Source organism: Vulpes lagopus, chromosome 4 (genome assembly GCF_018345385.1).
Source record: "Vulpes lagopus strain Blue_001 chromosome 4, ASM1834538v1, whole genome shotgun sequence".
In the NCBI taxonomy this organism is placed as follows: Eukaryota; Metazoa; Chordata; class Mammalia; order Carnivora; family Canidae; genus Vulpes; species Vulpes lagopus.
Genome location: NC_054827.1, coordinates 45,928,468 through 45,948,622, shown reverse-complemented (window position 1 = coordinate 45,948,622; position 20,155 = coordinate 45,928,468). Strand labels below are relative to the sequence as shown.

General features: G+C 41.8%; 1 protein-coding gene across 1 annotated transcript; it reads left to right on the top strand.

Moving 5' to 3' along the window:
* Positions 1–603: 603 nt before the first annotated feature.
* On the top strand, positions 604–19,315 carry LOC121488721 (olfactory receptor 56-like). Its single transcript, XM_041751054.1, has 2 exons — positions 604–611; positions 18,349–19,315. The coding sequence occupies exons 1-2, from the start codon at positions 604–606 to the stop codon at positions 19,313–19,315; spliced, it is 975 nt and encodes a 324-aa protein (XP_041606988.1).
* Positions 19,316–20,155: the final 840 nt, after the last annotated feature.

The window sequence follows — 20,155 nt, the reverse complement described above, 5'->3', positions numbered from 1 at the left end:
AACCAGGAGGTGGTTCTTTGAAAGAACTAAGAAGAGAGAGAAACCATCAGCCAGCCTTATTAAAAAGAAGAGAGAAAAGGCTCAAATCAATAAAATCATGAATGAGAAAGGAGAGATCACCACCAACACCAAGGAAATACAAACGATTTTAAAAACTCTTTCTGAGCAGCTATACGCCAATAAATTGGGCAATCGAGAAGAAATGGACACATTTCTGGAAAACCGCAAACTACCAAAACTGGAACAGGAAGACACAGAAAACCAGAACAGGCCAATAACCAGGGAGTAAACTGAAGCAGTCATCATCAATACCCTCCTGAGGCACAAACCTCCCAGGGCCGGATGGCTTCCCTGGGGAATTCTATCAAACGTTAAAAGAAGAGACTGTACCTATTTCTACTAAAGCGGTTCTGAAAGATAGAAAGAGAGGTGATGCTTCCAAACTTGTTCTATGAGGCCAGCATCACCTTAAGTCCAAAACCAGACAAAGACCCCACCAGAAAGGAGAATTATAAACCGATATCCCCAATGAACATGGATGCAAACATTCTCAACAAGATACGAGCCAATAGGATCCAACGGTACATTAAGAAGTTACTCGCCATGACCAAGTGGGATTTATCCCCGGGATGCAAGGCTGGCCCAACAGTCGTAAAGCAGTCAATCTGATTGATCAGATCAGCAAGAGAAAAAACAAGAACCAGATGATCCTCCCATAGATGCAGAGAAAGCATTTGACAAAATACGGCATCCATTCCTGATCCAAATGCTACAGAGTGTAGGGACAGAGGGAACGTTCCTCAGCATCTCCAAAGCCATCTATGGAAAGGAAAGCCCATGGCAAATTATCATCCTCAATGCAGAAACACTGGGAGCCTTTCCCCAAAGATCAGGAATGATACAGGGATGTCCACTCTCACCACAGCTACTCAACATACTACTAGACGTCACGGCCTCAGAAATCAGGCAACAAAAAGAAATAAAAGACATTGAAATCAGCAAAGAAGTAGTCAAACTCTCCCTCTTCACCGACGACACAATACTGTACCTAGAAAACACAAAAGACTCCACCCCAAGATTGCTAGAACTGATACAGCAAATTCGGCAGCGTGACAGGATACCAAATAATGCCCAGAAATCAGTGGCCTCTCTATTCGCTAACGATGAGACTGAAGAAAGAAAAATGAAGGAGTCGGTCCCATTGACAATTGCACCCAAAAGCATGAGATACCTAGGAATACACCTAACCAAAGAGGTAAAGGATCTTTACCTGAAAAACCACAGAACACGTCTCAAAGAAATTGAGGAAGACACAAAAAGATGGAAAAACTATTCCATGTTCATGGTTTTGAAGAATTAATATATTGGGAAAATGTCAACGTGACCCAGGGCAATTTACACATTTAATGCAATCCCTTCAAAAATACCACGGGCTCTCTTCAGAGAGCTGGAACAAATCATCAGAAGATCAGTGTGGAATCAGAAAAGACCCCGAATGGCCAGGGCAATATGAGAAAAGAAAACCACAGCTGGCGGCATCACAATGCCGGAATTCAGGTTGTGCTACAAAGCTGTGCTCATCAAGACAGTGTGGTACTGGCACAAAAACAGACACACAGATCAATGGAACAGAAGAGAGAAATCCAGAAGTAGACCCTCAACTCTATGGTCAAGACCATATATTCAACCAGGCAGGAAAGACCATCCACTGGAACAAAGACAGACTCTTCAATAAATTCTGCTGGGAACATTGGACAGCCACACGCAGAAGAATAAAACTGGACCATTCTCTCACACACCGGACACAAAGATAAACTCAAAATAGATGAAGGATCTAAATGTGAGACAAGATTACACCAAAATCCTAGGGGAGAACACAGGCAACACCCTTCTTGAACTGGGCCACAGCAACTTCTTGCAAATTACATCAGCCATGAAGGCCAGAGAAACAAAAGCGAAAATGGCCCGCTGGGACTTCATCAAGATGAGCCGCTTCCACACAGCAAAAGAAAAACTCAACAAAACTAAAAGACAACCTCCAGACTGGGAGAAGATATGTACAAATGACCCGTCAGATAAAGGGCCAGTTATTTAAGATCTCTAAAGAACTTATTCAACTCAAGAGCAAAGAAACCAACAGTCCAACCCTGAAATGGGCAAAAGACACGAACAGAAACGTCACACAGGAAGACATAGACATGGGCAACAAGCACAGGAGACAATGCTCCGCATCACTGGCCATCAGGGAAATACAGATCGAAAGCACAATGAGATACCACCTCACACCGGTGAGAATGGGGAACATTAACCAGACAGGTAACAAAAAATGTTGGAGAAGATGTGGAGAAAGGGGAACACTTTCAAAATTCAAAAGTTTTAGAAATAGCCATACTCACCTGATAGGGATCAAGGGGGGGGGGGCGGGTGTGCTCCCTGCGAGCACGGGGGAGCTTAGGGAGGGGAGAAGGGGGGCAGGGGGGGACGGGGGAGGAGGGAGAACCAAGGACCTTGGAGGGGCCCCTGGGACCCAGCAGCCCAGGCCCTCAAGCCACTGCCCCAAGGCCCTGCCCTGACGTTGCAAGGTGCCTGCATCCAAACCCCTTGGAGCGGGCGCAGATGGGTTCCGCACCCTCCCTGACCCCCGCTGGAGGGGACCCGCACCCTCCCTGAGCCGGGGGCAGACCTGACCCGTAGGAGGCCCCACAGCAACCCCCCTCCGCGAACAGGTCCCACCATTCCTCCCCTGAGCACCCCGAGTCCTGGCACCCTGGCGGCCCAAAGGGTGTTGGCCCGCCTCGCCACGCCTCCATGAGGCCCCCGAGGCCCGCTGTCCCCCTCCCAGTCCCTCCCAGGCATCCGCCACGCCACAGGGAGGGCCAGGTGCCTCTCGCACAGCCACCCCGGGGCCCCTCACACTTCCCGGGACCGACGCGGACCTGCGCGCCGGGGGCCGAGGCCTGCAGAGCCACTGCGGGTATTCAATTTGCCAACATATAGAATAACACCCAGTGTCCATCCCATCAAGTGCTCCCTCAGTGCCTGTCACCCAGTCACCGCCCCCCCCACCACCCCTAGTTCCTTTCCCAGAGTTAGGAGTTACTCATGTTCTGTCTCCCTTTCTGATATTTCCCACTCATTTCTTCTCCTTTCCCCTTTATTCCCTTTCACTATTTTTTATATTCCCCGAATGAATGAGACCATATAATTTTTGTCCTCCTCCGACTGACTTATTTCACTCAGCATAATACCCTCCAGTTCCATCCACGTTGAAGCAAATGGTGGGTATTTGTCGTTCCTAATGGCTGAGTAATATTCCATTGTATACATAAACCACATCTTCTTTATCCATTCATCTTTCTATGGACAATTGTGATATTTCTTTCTTGAATCTGATTAATTGTAGAGATCCACCTACAGGGAAAATTACTCTTGATTTTCCTAGAACATAATCATAAATTGGCTTCACATAAGTCAGAATTGACACATGCTGGAATGCATGAGGGGATCTATTATCTAATCTCTGGAGGCTGATTTCATTTGATTTGGATGGTTTAGGTTTAATCCTGCCTGATTCTTTTCTGAAACAAGATGATAACAGAATTACATTGTTTTTCACCAAAAATTGAATGGAAAATAATAATTAATGCTTAAATCTCAAATAAATTTCTGCACAAAACAAGGGTCAATATATAGAACAGTTAATAAGAGCTGAAACAGTGATAGTTAGAGGAGGTCACTGTTTTAAGTACTTTGCACTTATTAATTACTCTCATAACGGTGTGTAGGTGTTACTTTGCAGATGGAGGACTCCAGCACAGAGGTTATTTCATGTGCCCAAGATCAAATGGATAACAAGCACAGAGTTCCATTTAGACCAGTTATACCAGAATCCATATGCTCTCTCTTATCTGTGTAAACCAACATAGCTATGTTTTCCTCTTCTTGTCCCTCCCATCCAGACTTTCTGACCCTTTCACCTCCCACTGAACCCAGGACCACCCACACTTACAATCATACTCCCCTTTCTCACCTTGACTGAGAATCAAATTAGCAATGCAGCATATGGGATGAAGTTGAAGGAGGAAAGGTGGAGCAGGTAGGGACAGAGATGGCCTGGTGACATTTCCTCCCTGTTGGCCCCAATGCCTGTCTCCCAGACTAGAGTGAGGCCTCTAGTCTCAACTCTTGTTAACTGCCTCCTTATAGAACCAATGTTTTTGTTCAGATTATGTGTATAGAATCCATACACCCAGTGGAAAGCCTGTGGAAGTGAAAACCACATGAACTTCTGAAGAAGGTACAGCAAACACCTGATCTGAATGTTAACTTCACTTCATGCTGGGCAAAGACCAGATTATTGGTTCCAGTATAACAGCCAATTTATAAACATGTTTATTCCCAGTAGATACTACCTCAGAAAAAGCCTATACTTTATGGAGAATCTCCCCAATGATTTATATAATATTCATGGAAGAAAACACATCACAATTGATGGATGCCACATTGTAACTGGGTTGTGACTCTCCAGGAAATAAAGAATAAATAGAACACTGTGCATCAGGCAGGGGAAACACCTGATGGAATCAATAATTGCAGTTCTGTAACTGCTGTGGGGCCTCCTGTGGCATTCATCCTTTGGGTATTTTTCCCCAGACATTAATTAATTCTTTTTTTCTGTTCGTTGCTTGAATTTCTTCCAGATCTCAACATGATTGTCTAATCAAGTGAGAGAAGAACTTTAGAAAACAGTGATTATGCCCCCTTAGTGCTCTACCTGAGAAAACAGAGCACAGAATGCTCAGGGGAAGTGCCAAACAGGGACACACTACATTTCCAATTACAACTTAGGATTGGCTCTCTTTAAACATAGATCCACCTCTCTACTCTTTTCTTTGCCTACCTGCCCATCAGGATTTCTGGGAGTGCCATTCACTCAGGCTTCCTTAGAATAAATATGAGAACATAGAATGTGCATAGGGGAAGTGGGAGGGCACTTGCATATCTTTAAATCTGGGGAAAATGGACTTGTTGATTTGACAGTCCTTTGCAAAAGAAGGCCAAGGTTCTCAAGAGTAGGCTGGTCAGCAGGAAAAAGATGCTGTGACAGCAAGATTCCTCATTGCAGTTATGGACATGGATGTGGAGAAAATTTACTAGATGATTGAGCTGATATAGCTTACCTCAGTCTATGGTTGTGCAGCCCCTGTAAGGTGGGTGTCCCTCCAAATTGAAGCAGTTGTGCTTTAGGAGAACATGTAGTGAGTCCTCAGTATTCACAGCCAACCTGGAGCTCAGAGGGCTATGGGGTGAAAAGGCGCAGTGCTGCGGGATAATTCCTATGCCACTTGAGAGTCTGTTTTAGCTCACAGCCCTTGATCCTATGGCACAGTTGAAAATCCCACACATATCCCAGAAAGTAGGTATAAGTCAGGTCAAGATAACAAGACAGTTTATTGTGTGGTTGAGAGATGGAGGTTAAGACATTGATGAAACCACTGCCTGAGATGATAGGAAATGAAAGTGTTAGGCATACAATCCCCAGTAATTTGGGAGAAGATATTTACTAATGGTGCATCAAATAAAGGACTAGTAACCAAGTTCTATAAAGAACTGATCAAACTCACACCCAAAAAAACCAAAGAATCCGGTCAAGAAATGGGCAGAAGACATGAACAGACATTTCTCCAAAGTAGACATATAAATGGCCAACAGACACATGAAAAGATGCTCAACATCACTCATAATCAGGGAAATGCAAATCAAAACTATAATGAGATACCACCTCACACCAGTCAGAATGGCTGTAATTAACAAGACAGGAAACAAGAAATGTTGGCCAGGATGTGGAAAAAGGGGAACCCTTTTACATTGTTGGTGGGAATGCAAGCTGGTGCAGCCCCTCTGAAAAACAGTATAGAGGTTCCTCAAGAAGCTAAAAATAGAGCTACCCTATGACCCAGCAATTGCACTACTAGTAATTACCCCAAAGATACAAATGTAGTGATCCAAAAGGGGCACCTGCACCCCAATGTTGATAGCAGCAATGAGTGGATAAAGAAGATACAGTGTATATATAAAATGGAATATTACTCAACCATCAGAAAGGATGAATACTTACCATTTACATCAATGTGGTTGGACCTGGAGGGTATTGAGCTAAATGAAAGAAGTCAATCAGAAAAAGACAATTATCATATGATGTCACTCATATATGAAATATAAGAAACAACACAGAATATCATAGGGGGAGGGAGGGAAAACTGAATGGGAAGAAATTAGAGAGGGAGACAAACTACAAGAGACTCCTAACTTTAGGAAACAAACTAAGGGTTGCTGCAGGGGAGGTGGGTGGAAGGATGGTATAATTGGGTGATAAGTATTAATGAGAGCCCATGATGTGATGCGTACTGGTTGTTATGCGCAACAGATGAATTGTTGAACACTACATTGGAAACTAATGATGTGCTATATGTTGGTTAATTGAATTTAAATTAAAAAATAGACTGATTTTTTTTGTGAATTTATTTTTTATTGGTGTTCAATTTGCCAACATATAGAATAACACCCAGTGCTCATCCCATCAAGTGCCCCCTTCAGCACCCATCACCCAGTCACCCCCACCTCCCGCCCACCTCCCCTTCCACCACCCCTAGTTCGTTTCCCAGAGTTAGGAGTCTCTCATGTTCTGTCTCTCTTTCTGATATTTCCCACTCATTTTTTCTCCTTTCCTCTTTATTCCCTGTCACTATTTTTTATATTCCCCAAATGAATGAGACCATATAATGTTTGTCATTCTTCAATTGACTTATTTCACTCAGCATAATACCCTCCAGTTCCATCCACATTGAAGCAAATGGTGGGTATTTGTCGTTTCTAATGGCTGAGTAATATTCCATTGTATACAGAGACCACATCTTCTTTATCCATTCATCTTTCGATGGACACCGAGGCTCCTTCCACAGTGTGGCTATTGTGGACATTGCTGCTAGAAACATCGGGGTACAGGTGTCCCGGCGTTTCATTGCATCTGAATCTTTGGGGTAAATCCCCAACAGTGCAATTGCTGGGTCGTAGGGCAGATCTAAAAAATAGACTGATTTTTTAGGAAAAATAATTCAATTTAAAAAGGGGGACTGAGAGTATACTTATTTTGATAAGCACTGAGAAGTGTGTAGAATTATGGAATCATTATATTTCATACCTGAAACTAATATTACATTGTATATTAATTTTACTTGAAATGGTTTTTATAGCAATTCCATTTCTAGGTGTTTACCCCCCAAAATGAAAATACTAATTCAAAAATATATATGCACCTGTGTTTATTGCAGCATTATTAATAATAGCCAAAATATGGAACAATTCAAGTGTCCATCAATAGATGAGTGGACAAAGAAAGTGTGAGATCTTCTATATATTCACAAACACAGACATACACAATGAGTATTATCTAGCCATAATAAAGAATGAAATCTTGCCATTTGCAACAACATGGATACCTAGAGGGTATTATTCTAAGTGAAATAAGTCAAATAGAGAAACAAATACCACGTGATTTCCTAAATGTGGAATGTATGAAACAAAACACTTGAAAAAGACAAGACAAAAAATAGACTCTTAAATACAGAGAACAAAGTGGTGGTTGCAGAGGGGAGGTGAAGGGAGGTGAAATGGGTGAGCACTAAGAAATATAGAGAATTGAAAAAAAAAGAAATATATAGAATTGTTGAATCATTACATCATACACCTGAGACTTATATGAGACTGTATGCTAATTATACCTCAATGTTTAAAGAAAATCATTTAATTATCCATAAGAAAGCATCAACAGGTAGTGAGCTCCCTGATTATACAGACCCCAGGAGGGCCTTGGAACTTTGGGTTCCCGGGGTCCTCAGTGGAGCTGGGTCCCAGGGGCTGCTCTAATAATGCCCTCCATACAGTGGTTTTCAGTGGGAGCTGATGATCTTGAATTCACGCTGTCTGCCCAGGTAACGTTTCTGTGACTCAGAGCCACCCACCAGGTGTGATCTGACAGCACGGGCTGGGAGACAGTGCTCGGAAGTCATCTCTTGACTTCCCCAAAAAACACACAGTTCAGAGCAGTTGGACATGTGCATGGGTTTGTGTGGTCAGCTTCAGGGTTCGTCTGCCTCCATTCAGACAGAAGTGTCAGGTTCTCTCAGTTCTCTATAGACACAGCCTGAACCACCATGGAAAATAGCTTCGCCTTTCTGGGATTTGGTTTTCCCCACCATTAATTTAAAGTCTGGAGAGCCATTTCATATGAATAAACAAAAATAATTATCTGAGCCCTCTCCAGTGTAAGACCATACAACAAACAGCTTGAAGCTCCAGTGTAAGACCATACAACAAATAGCTCAATTCCTTACGAATGAGCTAGAACAAAAACACCTTTTCTGGCAGATTATAACTGTATAGGTAAACAGCCTGTTCAGGTCAACTTTCCAGGTAAACAGCCTGACATTTCAAATATTATTAATGATTGATTGACTGAAGATAATCAATTTATATTATTGCATTTACTACTTAATAAGTATTATAGTAATAAAAAGAGAAATTAAAGGTAAAAGAAAAACCCATCACCCATCATCTCAAAATTTAAAACACTCTTCCATTTTTTTCTGTATAAAATATGCAGTTTTATCATTGCAATTATAGTTTTATATTCTATTTCATAATTGCATTATTTTCATAAGATTCCCCTTATGTTGCTACAGATTTTAAGTATGTGTCATTTTCAAAGGATTAATGCTACACCACGGGATGGACCTAACAAAATTTATTTTCCTGTTTCCCTATAGCTAGGCATTTACTTTTTATCCCATTTTGTATGAATATAGGCTAAGCTATATAGAATATATTTATGCACACAGCTTTACTATCCTTATTAATAATTGCTTTAGCAGAAATTCCCAAACTTAATGGATCAAAATGTTTTCTGAATGTGTTGGTAATTTATACAGCTACAGGCAAAGTTTGAGTGTTCACACAATATTTATGTATGCAAAATTTTTGGTTTGATATTTTAAAAATAGTACTTAGGAGTTGTTCCATCTGCAGGCTTATTTCAAAGATCAGGATTTTGTGCATCCTCAGTTTTGCAGCTATCTACTTTGCTGTGCTGGACTTGAACACTCTAGCTCTCAAACCAGTCAGCTAAAGCTAAAGTCAGACTGCAGTGATTACTCTTGAAAACTCTCAATTCTTCCCTAAACATTTGAGTAAATGGCTTTCACTTGTGGTAAAATGAATGTTTTCTGATTTGGTTTGGGAAACATAAACCCAGTGGCAAATCCTCCAAAAAAAATGCACTCCTCACCAAATGAGACTTTGAAGAATGACATTCCTTATTTAAAATCTTGGTTCTGCATCCTGCTGATAGTGTAGGCTTGAGAAAGTTGCTTAAACTTTCTGAGCCTCCATGTGATCCACAGATGTAATAATCCATAATTTATATGGTTGGTGTGAGCATGTAAAAATCATGACTGAATGAATGACAGACACATGGTAGGTACACAACAAATGGTAACCTATTAATAGCATTAAGAATAATAATAGAAGTGACCAGAAGGCTTATAATGCAGATTTTAAAATATCACAGTGACAAAATACTTCAATGTATATGAAAAATATGAGAATCACTCTATTTTATTTTATTTTTTAAAGATTTATTTACTTAATTTAGAGAGAGAATGAGCAGGAAGGGCAGAGGGAGAGGGAGAGAGAATCTGAAGCAGACTTTAAAATGAGCATGGAGCCCAACTGGGGGCCCAATCCCACCACCTGGAGATCAGGACCTAAGCTGAAACCCAGAGTCAGACACTCCACTGACTGTACCATCAGGGTGCCCCAAGAATTACTGGATTTGATATAGGAATGCTCAAGTACTCACCTATGAAGAATTCTAGTAGTAATTAATGTAAGAGTTTAGACGTAGGTTCAGAAACCTGGCAATGCCAAAATGGGAGGAAGACAGTTGGAATAGGTACAAGAATAGAGCCTATATATATAGGCTACTGTTAGCTTAATAAACCAAATTATGCAATGGGAGAAAAAAAAAAAACCCCTTGTAATTGAAAAGCCCAGAAGTCACCACTGCTTCTGTCATCATCAAAAATTACTGAGGCGTTGTTTTTAAAGAAATTAAGGCTTACTGAGGGGAGGGAGGATGTGTTGAAGAGCAATGGAAAACAAGCTTGTAAAGACAAGGTTTAAAATGTGTGGGTGTTCAGTAACAGAGGACAGAAGCTGGCTTTGTTACTCCCTCCTGAGATGATCTGTCCTACTAAGAACAACTTGATCTTGGGGTTGTGAGTTTGAGCCTTGTGTTGGGTGTAGACATTGCTTATAAAAGAAAATCTTGGGATGCCAGAATCACTGATTGAGTGTCTGCCTTTGGCTCAGGGCATGATCCTGGAGTCCTGGGTTCGAGTCCCACATCGGGCTCCCCGCAGGGAGCCTGCTTCTCTCTCTGCCTGTGTCTCTGCCTCTCTGTCTCTCATGAATAAATTAAAAAAATCTTAAAAAGAAGCAGCAGCAGCAGCAGAAGAAGAAACCAAGGAATATAAAAGCAAATGGAGAAAGGAAGATTATGGTTGAATAATACTCCATTGCATATATATCAAAGTCACACTTTTTATCCTTTCACTCAATAGACATTTAAGTTGTTTCCATCTTTTCACTATTATGAAGAATGCTGCAATGAACACCAGGAGTGCAGGTGTCTCTTCAAGACCCTAACTTCAATTCCTTTGGATAAATACCTAGAAATGCTATTGCTGGGTCATAGGAGCTGGGGATGGGGATGGAAGATGTTGGTCAAGGGACACAAGGTTTCAGTTATGCAAGATTAATAAATTCTGGAGTTCTAATGTATAACATGGTGACCATAGGTAACAATACTGTTACCTGGCTAATTAGCTTGATTGTGGTGATTATTTCACAATGCATACATATATCAAATCAGCAAATTGTGCACCTAAAATATATACAATACTTTTTGAAAAAACTGTGGCTGGACATAAACTTCTTTTTATACCAGCCCAAGGAGACTCTGGAATGTACCAGAGCAGTCCTTTCTTTTAGGTAGCTTGGACTTTTCATGTGCAGAGAGCTGGATCATATGATCTTGTGGTCTTATGATTCCTACCAAACTAGAACAGCTCAAGGGTATAGTCCATGAGTCTCACAATATAAGCCCACTCTTGGAGACACTTAATAAGCAATGTTGGATACACAAAGAGTAAGATCGCATATGAAAAGCAGAGATAGGGATCCCTGTGTGGCGCAGCGGTTTGGCGCCTGCCTTTGGCCCAGGGCGCGATCCTGGAGACCCGGGATCGAATCCCACGTCGGGCTCCCGGTGCATGGAGCCTGCTTCTCCCTCTGCCTGTGTCTCTGCCTCTCTCTCTTTCTCTCTGTATGACTATCATAAAAAAAAAAAAAAAAAACGAAAAGCAGAGATACCAGGAAGAATCAAGTACAAAGCAGTAAACAGAGATTTCCCTGACTTTAGTAGTAGACTAACCTTACACAGAAGTCATGTACAGGTGGGTTATTCACAGGGATTATTCAGTCGGTAGAGAGCAGCATCCTTGAAGCCTGTTAATCACTTTTATCTCACTAATAGTTCCCTGGATCTCAAGTTAGTTCATGATTATGGAGACTGAGGATAGCTGAAGCTCAGGCTAGAAGAACCACAATAAAGTAAGAAGGAATATGACTTCATGGTCTTAGCTATGGTGATGCTCGTAGCACTTTAAAACATTAAGGGAGGGATCCCTGGGTGGTGCAGCAGTTTGGCACCTGCCTTTGGCCCAGGGCGCGATCCTGGAGACCCGGGATTGAATCCCACATCAGGCTCCCGGTGCATGGAGCCTGCTTCTCCCTCTGCCTGTGTTTCTGCCTCTCTCTCTCTCTCTGTGTGTGTGACTATCATAAATTTTAAAAAAAAATTAAAATTAAAAAAAAATAAAACATTAAGGGAAATTGGACAATGAGGCTGAATAAAAAGGTCCTGCACTTTTGGAAAATAAATTCATAATATTTCATTTCCCCCTGAAAATCCATGGTGACATCAGTGTGCATAGATACAACAGTTACTGACTGTACTTTTTCTGGTAGCATAGTAGAGTAGGGGTCAGTGAACCATAGAAAGTAACCTGGAGAGGCCTATGCTCGGTGAAGAAAACAGATTCTTTCTCCAGAGCCTTTAGCTTACACGCTCTCCATGACTATTTGAGGACTTGAGACAGGCAAGATTTCAACATATAAATGTCAAAAGAGAAATGCGTGGTTGTTATTAGATCTCACAGGATCAAAACTTGTGATGTTCCACAAACAACTTTCAGCTGTAGGAGATAGAAGACAAACATTGCATCAGGTTATGATCAGTGATTAAGAAATATGTTTTGAATGAGTAAAGGCAAGAATGAATGAATAAAAGTTCTTCAACAAAAAAAGAAAAGGTTTAGATCTGGTTAAAATATGAGTACAGTTGGCAGATGTGGGAGCCATTACTGATCCCAAACTCAGTTCCCCTGGGCAAGATGCTTTCCTTTTAGAGTCTCAATTTCCATCTCTGCAAAATGGGATAATAGCATTTATCTCATTTTTCTGTATGTTATTTGAGTTCATAAATTCTGAGAGCACAACAATCTTATCTCTGTGATCTGTGCATATTCAACAACAGCAGCAAACATTTGACTCTCTGGTATACAATTGCCTAAAGAAAAAAATGAAATAATCAAGGAATGAGATAGTGGATGTGGACCATATTTTATAACCTGTTTTATATTATTCAGAGATAGGGTTTCATTATTGTTTAGAACACAGATATCTGATTAATTTTGTTGAGAAATAGACCAAATTCATTTCTTCATTCTTCATATTAGGACTGTATAAACATAACCACCAAACAGCTGTGTGTTTGGGGGGGGGTGCATATTAACATGACCTAAATTCTCACATATCCACCTAGGACTGGCTGGGTGCCCATAGTACATGCTGGCCACAGTGTAGACCAAGGAAGTCATAGGCTTCACCATGACCCAGACCTGAGATCACATCGCAAGATGACCTTGAACACTAAAGCTAGTAAATCTTCTGAACTTCTATTTTGTCATGTGTAAAATAATGACGTATTATCTTTTTCATTATACTAGTATGTGGATAAGTTGAGATAATGTGTTAAGTGTTTAATACAAAATAGGAGATATATATTAGTTTGCTTGTCATTGTGATTACTTTTAGAATTGAGGAATAAAAACCCATTAGAGCAAAACCTATTTTGCCTAACGGGCAAAAAAGCTATAGCTAATATCAACTTCAGTAGACATTTTGAAGGAAGGGAAAAGAAGATGGAGGAAGAGAGATGAAGGAAGAGAGGAAGGAAGGGAGGGAGAGAGGAAAGAGAAGAGGGAGGGAGGGAAGATGCTGACTGGGGAGCAGTTTCCCCTAGACACAGAGATGACACTATGTTGATCTAACCAATGATGTTTAAGCCTTCCCATAAATACCCTGTGTATATAAAGCTTTGAAACAATAGTGTGGGGGCCCTGGAGCCCCTGCAGATACTGCATTATGGCTGAGGATGTGGTCATGTGTTTTTCCATAGGAGCCACCACTTGTCCACAAACATGAACTTTATCTCAGACCTTAACATTTGTGTTTATTTAGAATTCTTTTCAATCTATGCCATGTCTTCTTTCTGAAGCTATTTAATTATCTGCACAGAAAAACTTAGGCAATACTTAGGAGCCAGCAAGGAGAGAATCACTGGCTCGTGGTTTTGGAAAACATCCTGTCCAGTTTCAAGGCCTCAGGTGTCTGCACAGGTAAGGATCTTGCTCCCCTATTTGTAAAGAATCCCAAAGGAAGAGGAGCCACAATCTTTTTCAATCAGCTATTTTAAAAGAAAGCAACCTTCTCTGTCAAGATATCTCATTTTATATCCATTAATCATAGGGACTGTGTTAAAGTACTAGCGCAGAATAACTAAGAAGAGTGGTTAACTGCCCTCCATCTTCTTTTCTCTTGATGATATGTAAGAAGTTTCTTTAGATGTTTCCATATAGGTTTTATTTGAGTACAGCCTATAAATTACTCAGCTTGTAGTTAAAGTAGGTCTACTAACCAGTGTTTCTACAATTAATTAATTGAGTTACACTGGCATCTGGTGGCCAGTTGTGCACCAATTTTGAAGACATTTTTTTAGAGAGCTGTTGTCAGAATGTTGTCAAAACAAAATAACATTGTGCAACAAGTAGTAGCTTCTGGTCAGATTGGATTTGAACCCTCTACTCTGGTATCTGCTATCTCTGAATCTTGGCTTTTAACTCTGTAAAGTGCAGATAACAATGCCTACCAAGAACACATGCATTTGGCACACCGAGCACAACCCTGGCACATAGTAGGCTAGTGGGTAGTAATATTAAAACCATTTGTGTATCCAGATGAAATTCCAATGCCATGTTAGGTGGTCGAACAGAGATTCTTACCTCTCCCCCAGGCAGTCTACCCCCCTGGCCTGTCTCAACAGGTGAGAAAACTACTCACAGGCCAGTCACTTTCATTGTCTCCCTGACACTGAGTTCAGATTTTGGCCATGGCTACAGAACATGAAACAAGTCAGCAGAACTTTGGAAAGATCATCCATAAATCAGACCAATAGCAAGTATTACACAGTGGCAGTTTTTCCCTCATAGAGTCTGAGCCACATCCATGAGAGCCCACCACCACCCTTGTGTTATTAAAGAAAAAAATCCCTGCCAGATGTGCACATCCCACAAACCTAAATACTCATCAAAAGAATTGACTGTGCCAGGCTGTCCATTGCTTAGGAAACACCTGGCCATGTCTGTATGAATCCTGTAAGACCTGAGCTAAGGTTGTTTTCAAGCTCTAAGTAGATGTGAACCTTTACTATTTTAAAAGCACCTCCTTTAGTGAACTGTATGAGCTTTGGTCTTTCCCTTCACTTCTATCGTGAGTCGTGTTCATTCACTTAATCATTCAACAACCTCATTCAGCTGCCACAATATGCAACAGTCATCTCACTGTTCCGCAGGACATAGAATAAAAATACATCCAGGGAGGCCACCTGGGTGGCTCAGTGGTTGAGCACCTGCATTTGGCTCGGGTTGTGATCCTGGGGTCTTGGGATCAAGCCCTGCATCAGGCTTCCCACATGGAGACTTTTTCCCTTTGCCTATGTCTCTGCCTCTCTCTTGAATAATAAATAAAACCTTTTAAAAAAAAAACACCCCCAGGGAACATAAATTTAGGCCAAAATTGCCTAGGAAGCCAGTGCAATTAATAGCAAGCTTTCCCAATCTTGGCACTATGGACATTTTAGGCTGATTAATTTTTGATTCGGGGGCTATCCTGTCATTGTAGGGTGTTTAACAGAATCCCTGGCTTCTTCACACTATATGCCATCCCTACTTCTGAGTTATAACAACCAAAAATGCTTTCAGCCATCGACAAATGTCCCTGGGCAATGGGGGAAATCAGTCCTGGTTGACAAACTCTGTATTAGGGTGGTTCTCAAACATTAGCAAATATCGGACCAACTGCAGGGCTTGTTAAAAACAGTTCTGGGTGTTATTCTGTATGTTGGCAAATTGAACACCATAAAAAATAAATTTATTATTAAAAAAATAAATAAATAAAAAATAAAAACAGTTCTGAGCCACCACCCAGTGTTTCTGATTTGATAAATCTGTGTGGGGACTGTGATTTTTGCATTTTGAAGAAGCAGCTGATGCTGCTGATCCAGGGACCATGTTCTGATCTAAGGAGATATAGGCATCAACAGTTGGCATATCTGCCATTCCTCTGTTTGTGAAATCTGTAGTCAGTGATGTCTGGATTTGTCTGTAGATTAGAATCACCTGGAAACCTTTTTGGCCTTCCGAAGACCTGGCCATATCATAGACCAATTAAATCACTAATTCTGAAGATGAGGCACATACATTAGTAGTTTCTGAAGGTCCTTAGATAATTCTGATGTGCAGATTTGAGGACCAAATCTAAATGCCATCACTTCATCTGGGATTTGAAGTTTGGGGGCTAAGTAACATGTCCTCCCAGCATACATATCCTGTAAATCTCAAAAAAATAGTTACATCGTAAGAACTCATCTATGAAAGACTGCAATCCTAGTCTCTGTGGGTAAGAAAATAGGGCAAACTCAGTTATAAAAGCTTAGCAGTCACAGCATTCTGAAGTGGGTAAAGGGGTGCTAGGAAGAGGCAACAACTCACCCTATTTGCAGTGAAGGTGGTTAAAGCATGCTGTGGAAAACAGAGCTCTCAGGGGGAAACAGGAAGCTTTCAGAGGTGCCTTGCTGAAATGAGATGGATGTATGGCCTCAGCTTTCACAGCCTTCCGTGTGGACTTCCCAAGGGACTCTTTCAGTTTCTGAGCTACAACTTGGAGCCCAGGAAGGACATGGAAGAAAGAGAAAAGTCAACAAGAGGCTGAACCTCCTGATGGAGACTGCACATTGGGACAATGTGAGGTGAGTAAGGGAAAGATGGGAGGTCAAGAGATAGGGAAATAATTTAAAATCCTCACCCCCATTCATGAGGCCCAATGTTTGACCATGGGCAATTCCACACTTTCTTTTTTTTAAGATTTTATTTACTTATTCACGAGAGACATAGAAAGAGAGGCAGAGACACAGGCAGAGGGAGAAGCAGGCTCCCCGAGGGGAGCCCGATACGGTACTCGATCCCAGGACTCCGGGATCATGACCTGAGCCAAAGGCAGACACCCAACCACCAAGCCACCCGGGTACCCCTAATTCCACAACTTCTGTCAAATTTTCCAGCATTGAAAATATCTGACAGTTGTTTGATTTTTGGTTTTTGTTTTTCAACACTATCTTTCTCCATAAATGAGATATCTTGAATTATAAAAACCAAGCCTGTGTTTTATTTTAAAAAGAAAAAACACAGTTAAACTCTAGGGGAATAGAAAAAAAATCATACCAGTAGAGAAAATTCATGGGAGAGAGAATTAAGATTAGGTGTTGGCATACCTGACAACATAAAATGTATTGTTTACATCGAGGATTCCTTTTTTAATTCATTCTAGTGTATGTTTAATACCTAGAGGGTACCAGTTCACATCTAGGCAAGCTAGAGATGGCAGTAATGGAAAAATATATCCTCTTCCCCCAGTGACCAATCTGAAAGAAAAAGAATCACCTTAATTATTCTGAGACACACATATGCACACACGTATCTCAAACATGGCGATGCAGATGTGTGTGTGTTAATACTGAGAAACTGCCACAAAGGGAGAAATTGATAGTGTCAGGACAATCAATAATTTCTAGGAACAGTTACTTATGCACAGCTCCCACCAAAGGGGTGTTGAATCCAGTTGGCAATACCAAAAGACAGCCACAAAGGTAATAGCGTTTATGTGGGCAAGGTTGTGTTTCTTTCATCTATTCACCACACACATCCCATAAGCATTGACCAGAGACCATGCAAACTCATTTCTGTGGAGAAATATAAAAGAAGGAAAGGACAGAGTCCTTAGTCATAAGAATACCCAGTCGAAGTAGGGAGATCCAGTGTGCAGTGGAGGAGCACCATCACAACAAACACAAGGTTTCTGAGAACAAGACTTGTAGAAGGGGAGTCTCCAAGGGGGAGGGACTAGGAGCTCTTTGCAGGTGGGTAAAATTGTTGATTGTATGATTATTTTGCAAAACGAATTTGCTTAAGTGACAAAGGGAAGTGTTCTAATACTTATTGAACCTATTATGCAAAACGTATTCTTTTCTTATTCAATAGCAAGTATCATGACCCATTTAATATAGAGAGATAAGCAGAGGCTCAGGGTTATTAAAATGAGTTATTAAAGTGGTAACAGTTGTGGTGTTATCAGCTGCTGACAAACACCATATGCCTCCTGCCTGCCTGTACCCTAAGCATCCTACACATATTGTTAACCATTTAACGCTCCCAAAACATGGGGTATTCTAATGCATTGTGTTTCTTTTTCTAACTTTTTAAGATGGAAACTTTGATCATTGGTTTTCAGTCTTTCCTCTTTTTTAACATACACATTCTGCATTATAACTTCCCCTCTGAGCACTGCTTTGGCTGCATGCTATATCTTTTAGAGTATTTTTCAACATGAAATGATGCCAAACCTACAAAAATTTGCAAGAGTATTAAGAAGAACTCCCACAGCCTCTGTGCCAGCTTACTTGTTGCCCTTTGCTGTTCTCATCCATCACCTTCTCTCAAACTCAGAGTGGATGCTTCTGAGCCCTTGATAAGTTGGTTTCCTTCCTCCCTACAGTGAGGCTTGGCAGGAGACAAGTAGAGGGCCCTGGAACCACTCCTCTACCATCGGCTTTGTCCTCACAAGTCTTTTCAATGACAGTCCAATGCACCTGTTCCTCTTCAGCATGGTTGTGGTAGTCTACACACTAGCAATGGCTGGCAACACTGCCATGGTCCTCTTGATCTGGGCTGATGCCCGGCTCCACACACCCATGTATTTCCTCCTCAGCCAGTTGTCTTTCCTGGACATCTTCTTCACCTCAGTCACCGTCCCCAAGATGATAGCAGGTTTCCTCTTTGGTTGGACTAGCATCTCATTTGTGGGCTGTGGGGCACAAATGTTTTTCTTCATGTTCCTTGGGGCCGCTGAATGCCTCCTGCTGGCCCTCATGGCCTATGACCGCTACGTGGCCATCTGCAACCCTCTGCGCTACCCATCACTCATGAGCCACCAGACCTGTCTGTTCATGGTGGCTGCCTCCTGGCTGGGTGGATCCATCAATGCCTCTGTCCAGACAGCATTGACCCTACAGTTCCCCTATTGTGGCTCAAGGAAGATTGCACACTTTTTCTGTGAGGTGCCTTCGCTGCTGAGGCTGGCCTGTGCTGACACAGCAGCCTATGAGCAAGTGCTCTTTGTGACAGGTGTGGTGGTCCTTCTGCTGCCCATTGCCTTCATCACCACCTCCTATGCCCTCATTCTGGCAGCAGTGCTTGGGATGCACTCCGTGGAGGGGCGTCAGAAGGCCCTAGCCACCTGCTCCTCCCACTTAACAGTTGTCAACCTCTTCTATGGGCCTCTTGTGTATACCTATATGTTACCTGCATCTTACCACTCTCCTGGCCAGGATGATGTAGTGTCTATCTTTTATACAGTCCTCACACCCATGCTGAACCCTGTCATCTACAGCCTCAGGAACAAGGAAGTGACAGGAGCAATGAAGAAGGTCATAGGGAAGTGTAGGGTGGGTAGGACTGCTTAAGACTCAGAGAGGGGTCCTCCTCCTCTAGAATGTCCCTGTGGCTCCAGGAGCCCATGATAGGATTTTCTTCTGAGAAGAGAAGTCAAGAGTAGAATAGCCACCTATGGCTATTTCCCCAAACTTCTCCTTCCTCTCCTCCAGCTGCACTGGCCCTCTTGTTATTGGTCAGAATTCCTAAGCACAATTCTAGCTTGTGGTCCTTCTCACATGGTTCCTGATGCCTGGGTGCTTTCCTCCACATTTTTGCATGGCTTTCTCCTGCACTGCATTTAGGAACTTTCAAATGTGATCATATCAGAGATGCCTGCACTGGCCACCCTTTCCAAAATGGAAAGATGCCTTTCCAGACATGCCTTCACTTCATTCCGCCATCTCTTTCATGTTTCTTAATTCAAGGTTTCTTTTACCCTTAGAATATGAAAAACATGGCTTTGACTTTAATATTGTACCCTCATCAATAAATATTCATTGAATAAATGGACAAGGCCAAAGAACATTTATTACCTAATCTCAACAGCATTGGCACTGTTGTTAGTTCCTCCTTGAAAAATCTTTCTACTTTGGTAGTGACATCACATTTCTGGTTTTTCTCCTATTCTGGCCCACTCCTTCCAATTAAGTGATAAATGAATTAAAACCTGGTGCTAGACCACAGGTTTTCTTTTCTCAGTCCACAGTCTCTTAAATCACTCTCATTCATGGTACACCAAAGTCTGTCACACATATTATAGGCCATGAGATATCTCCTCCAAGCTCTTCACCACCCAACTCCACCTCAATACCCACACTGGATGTTCCAGAGGCATCTCAAATTCATCATGCCAACAAACAAAGTCATGA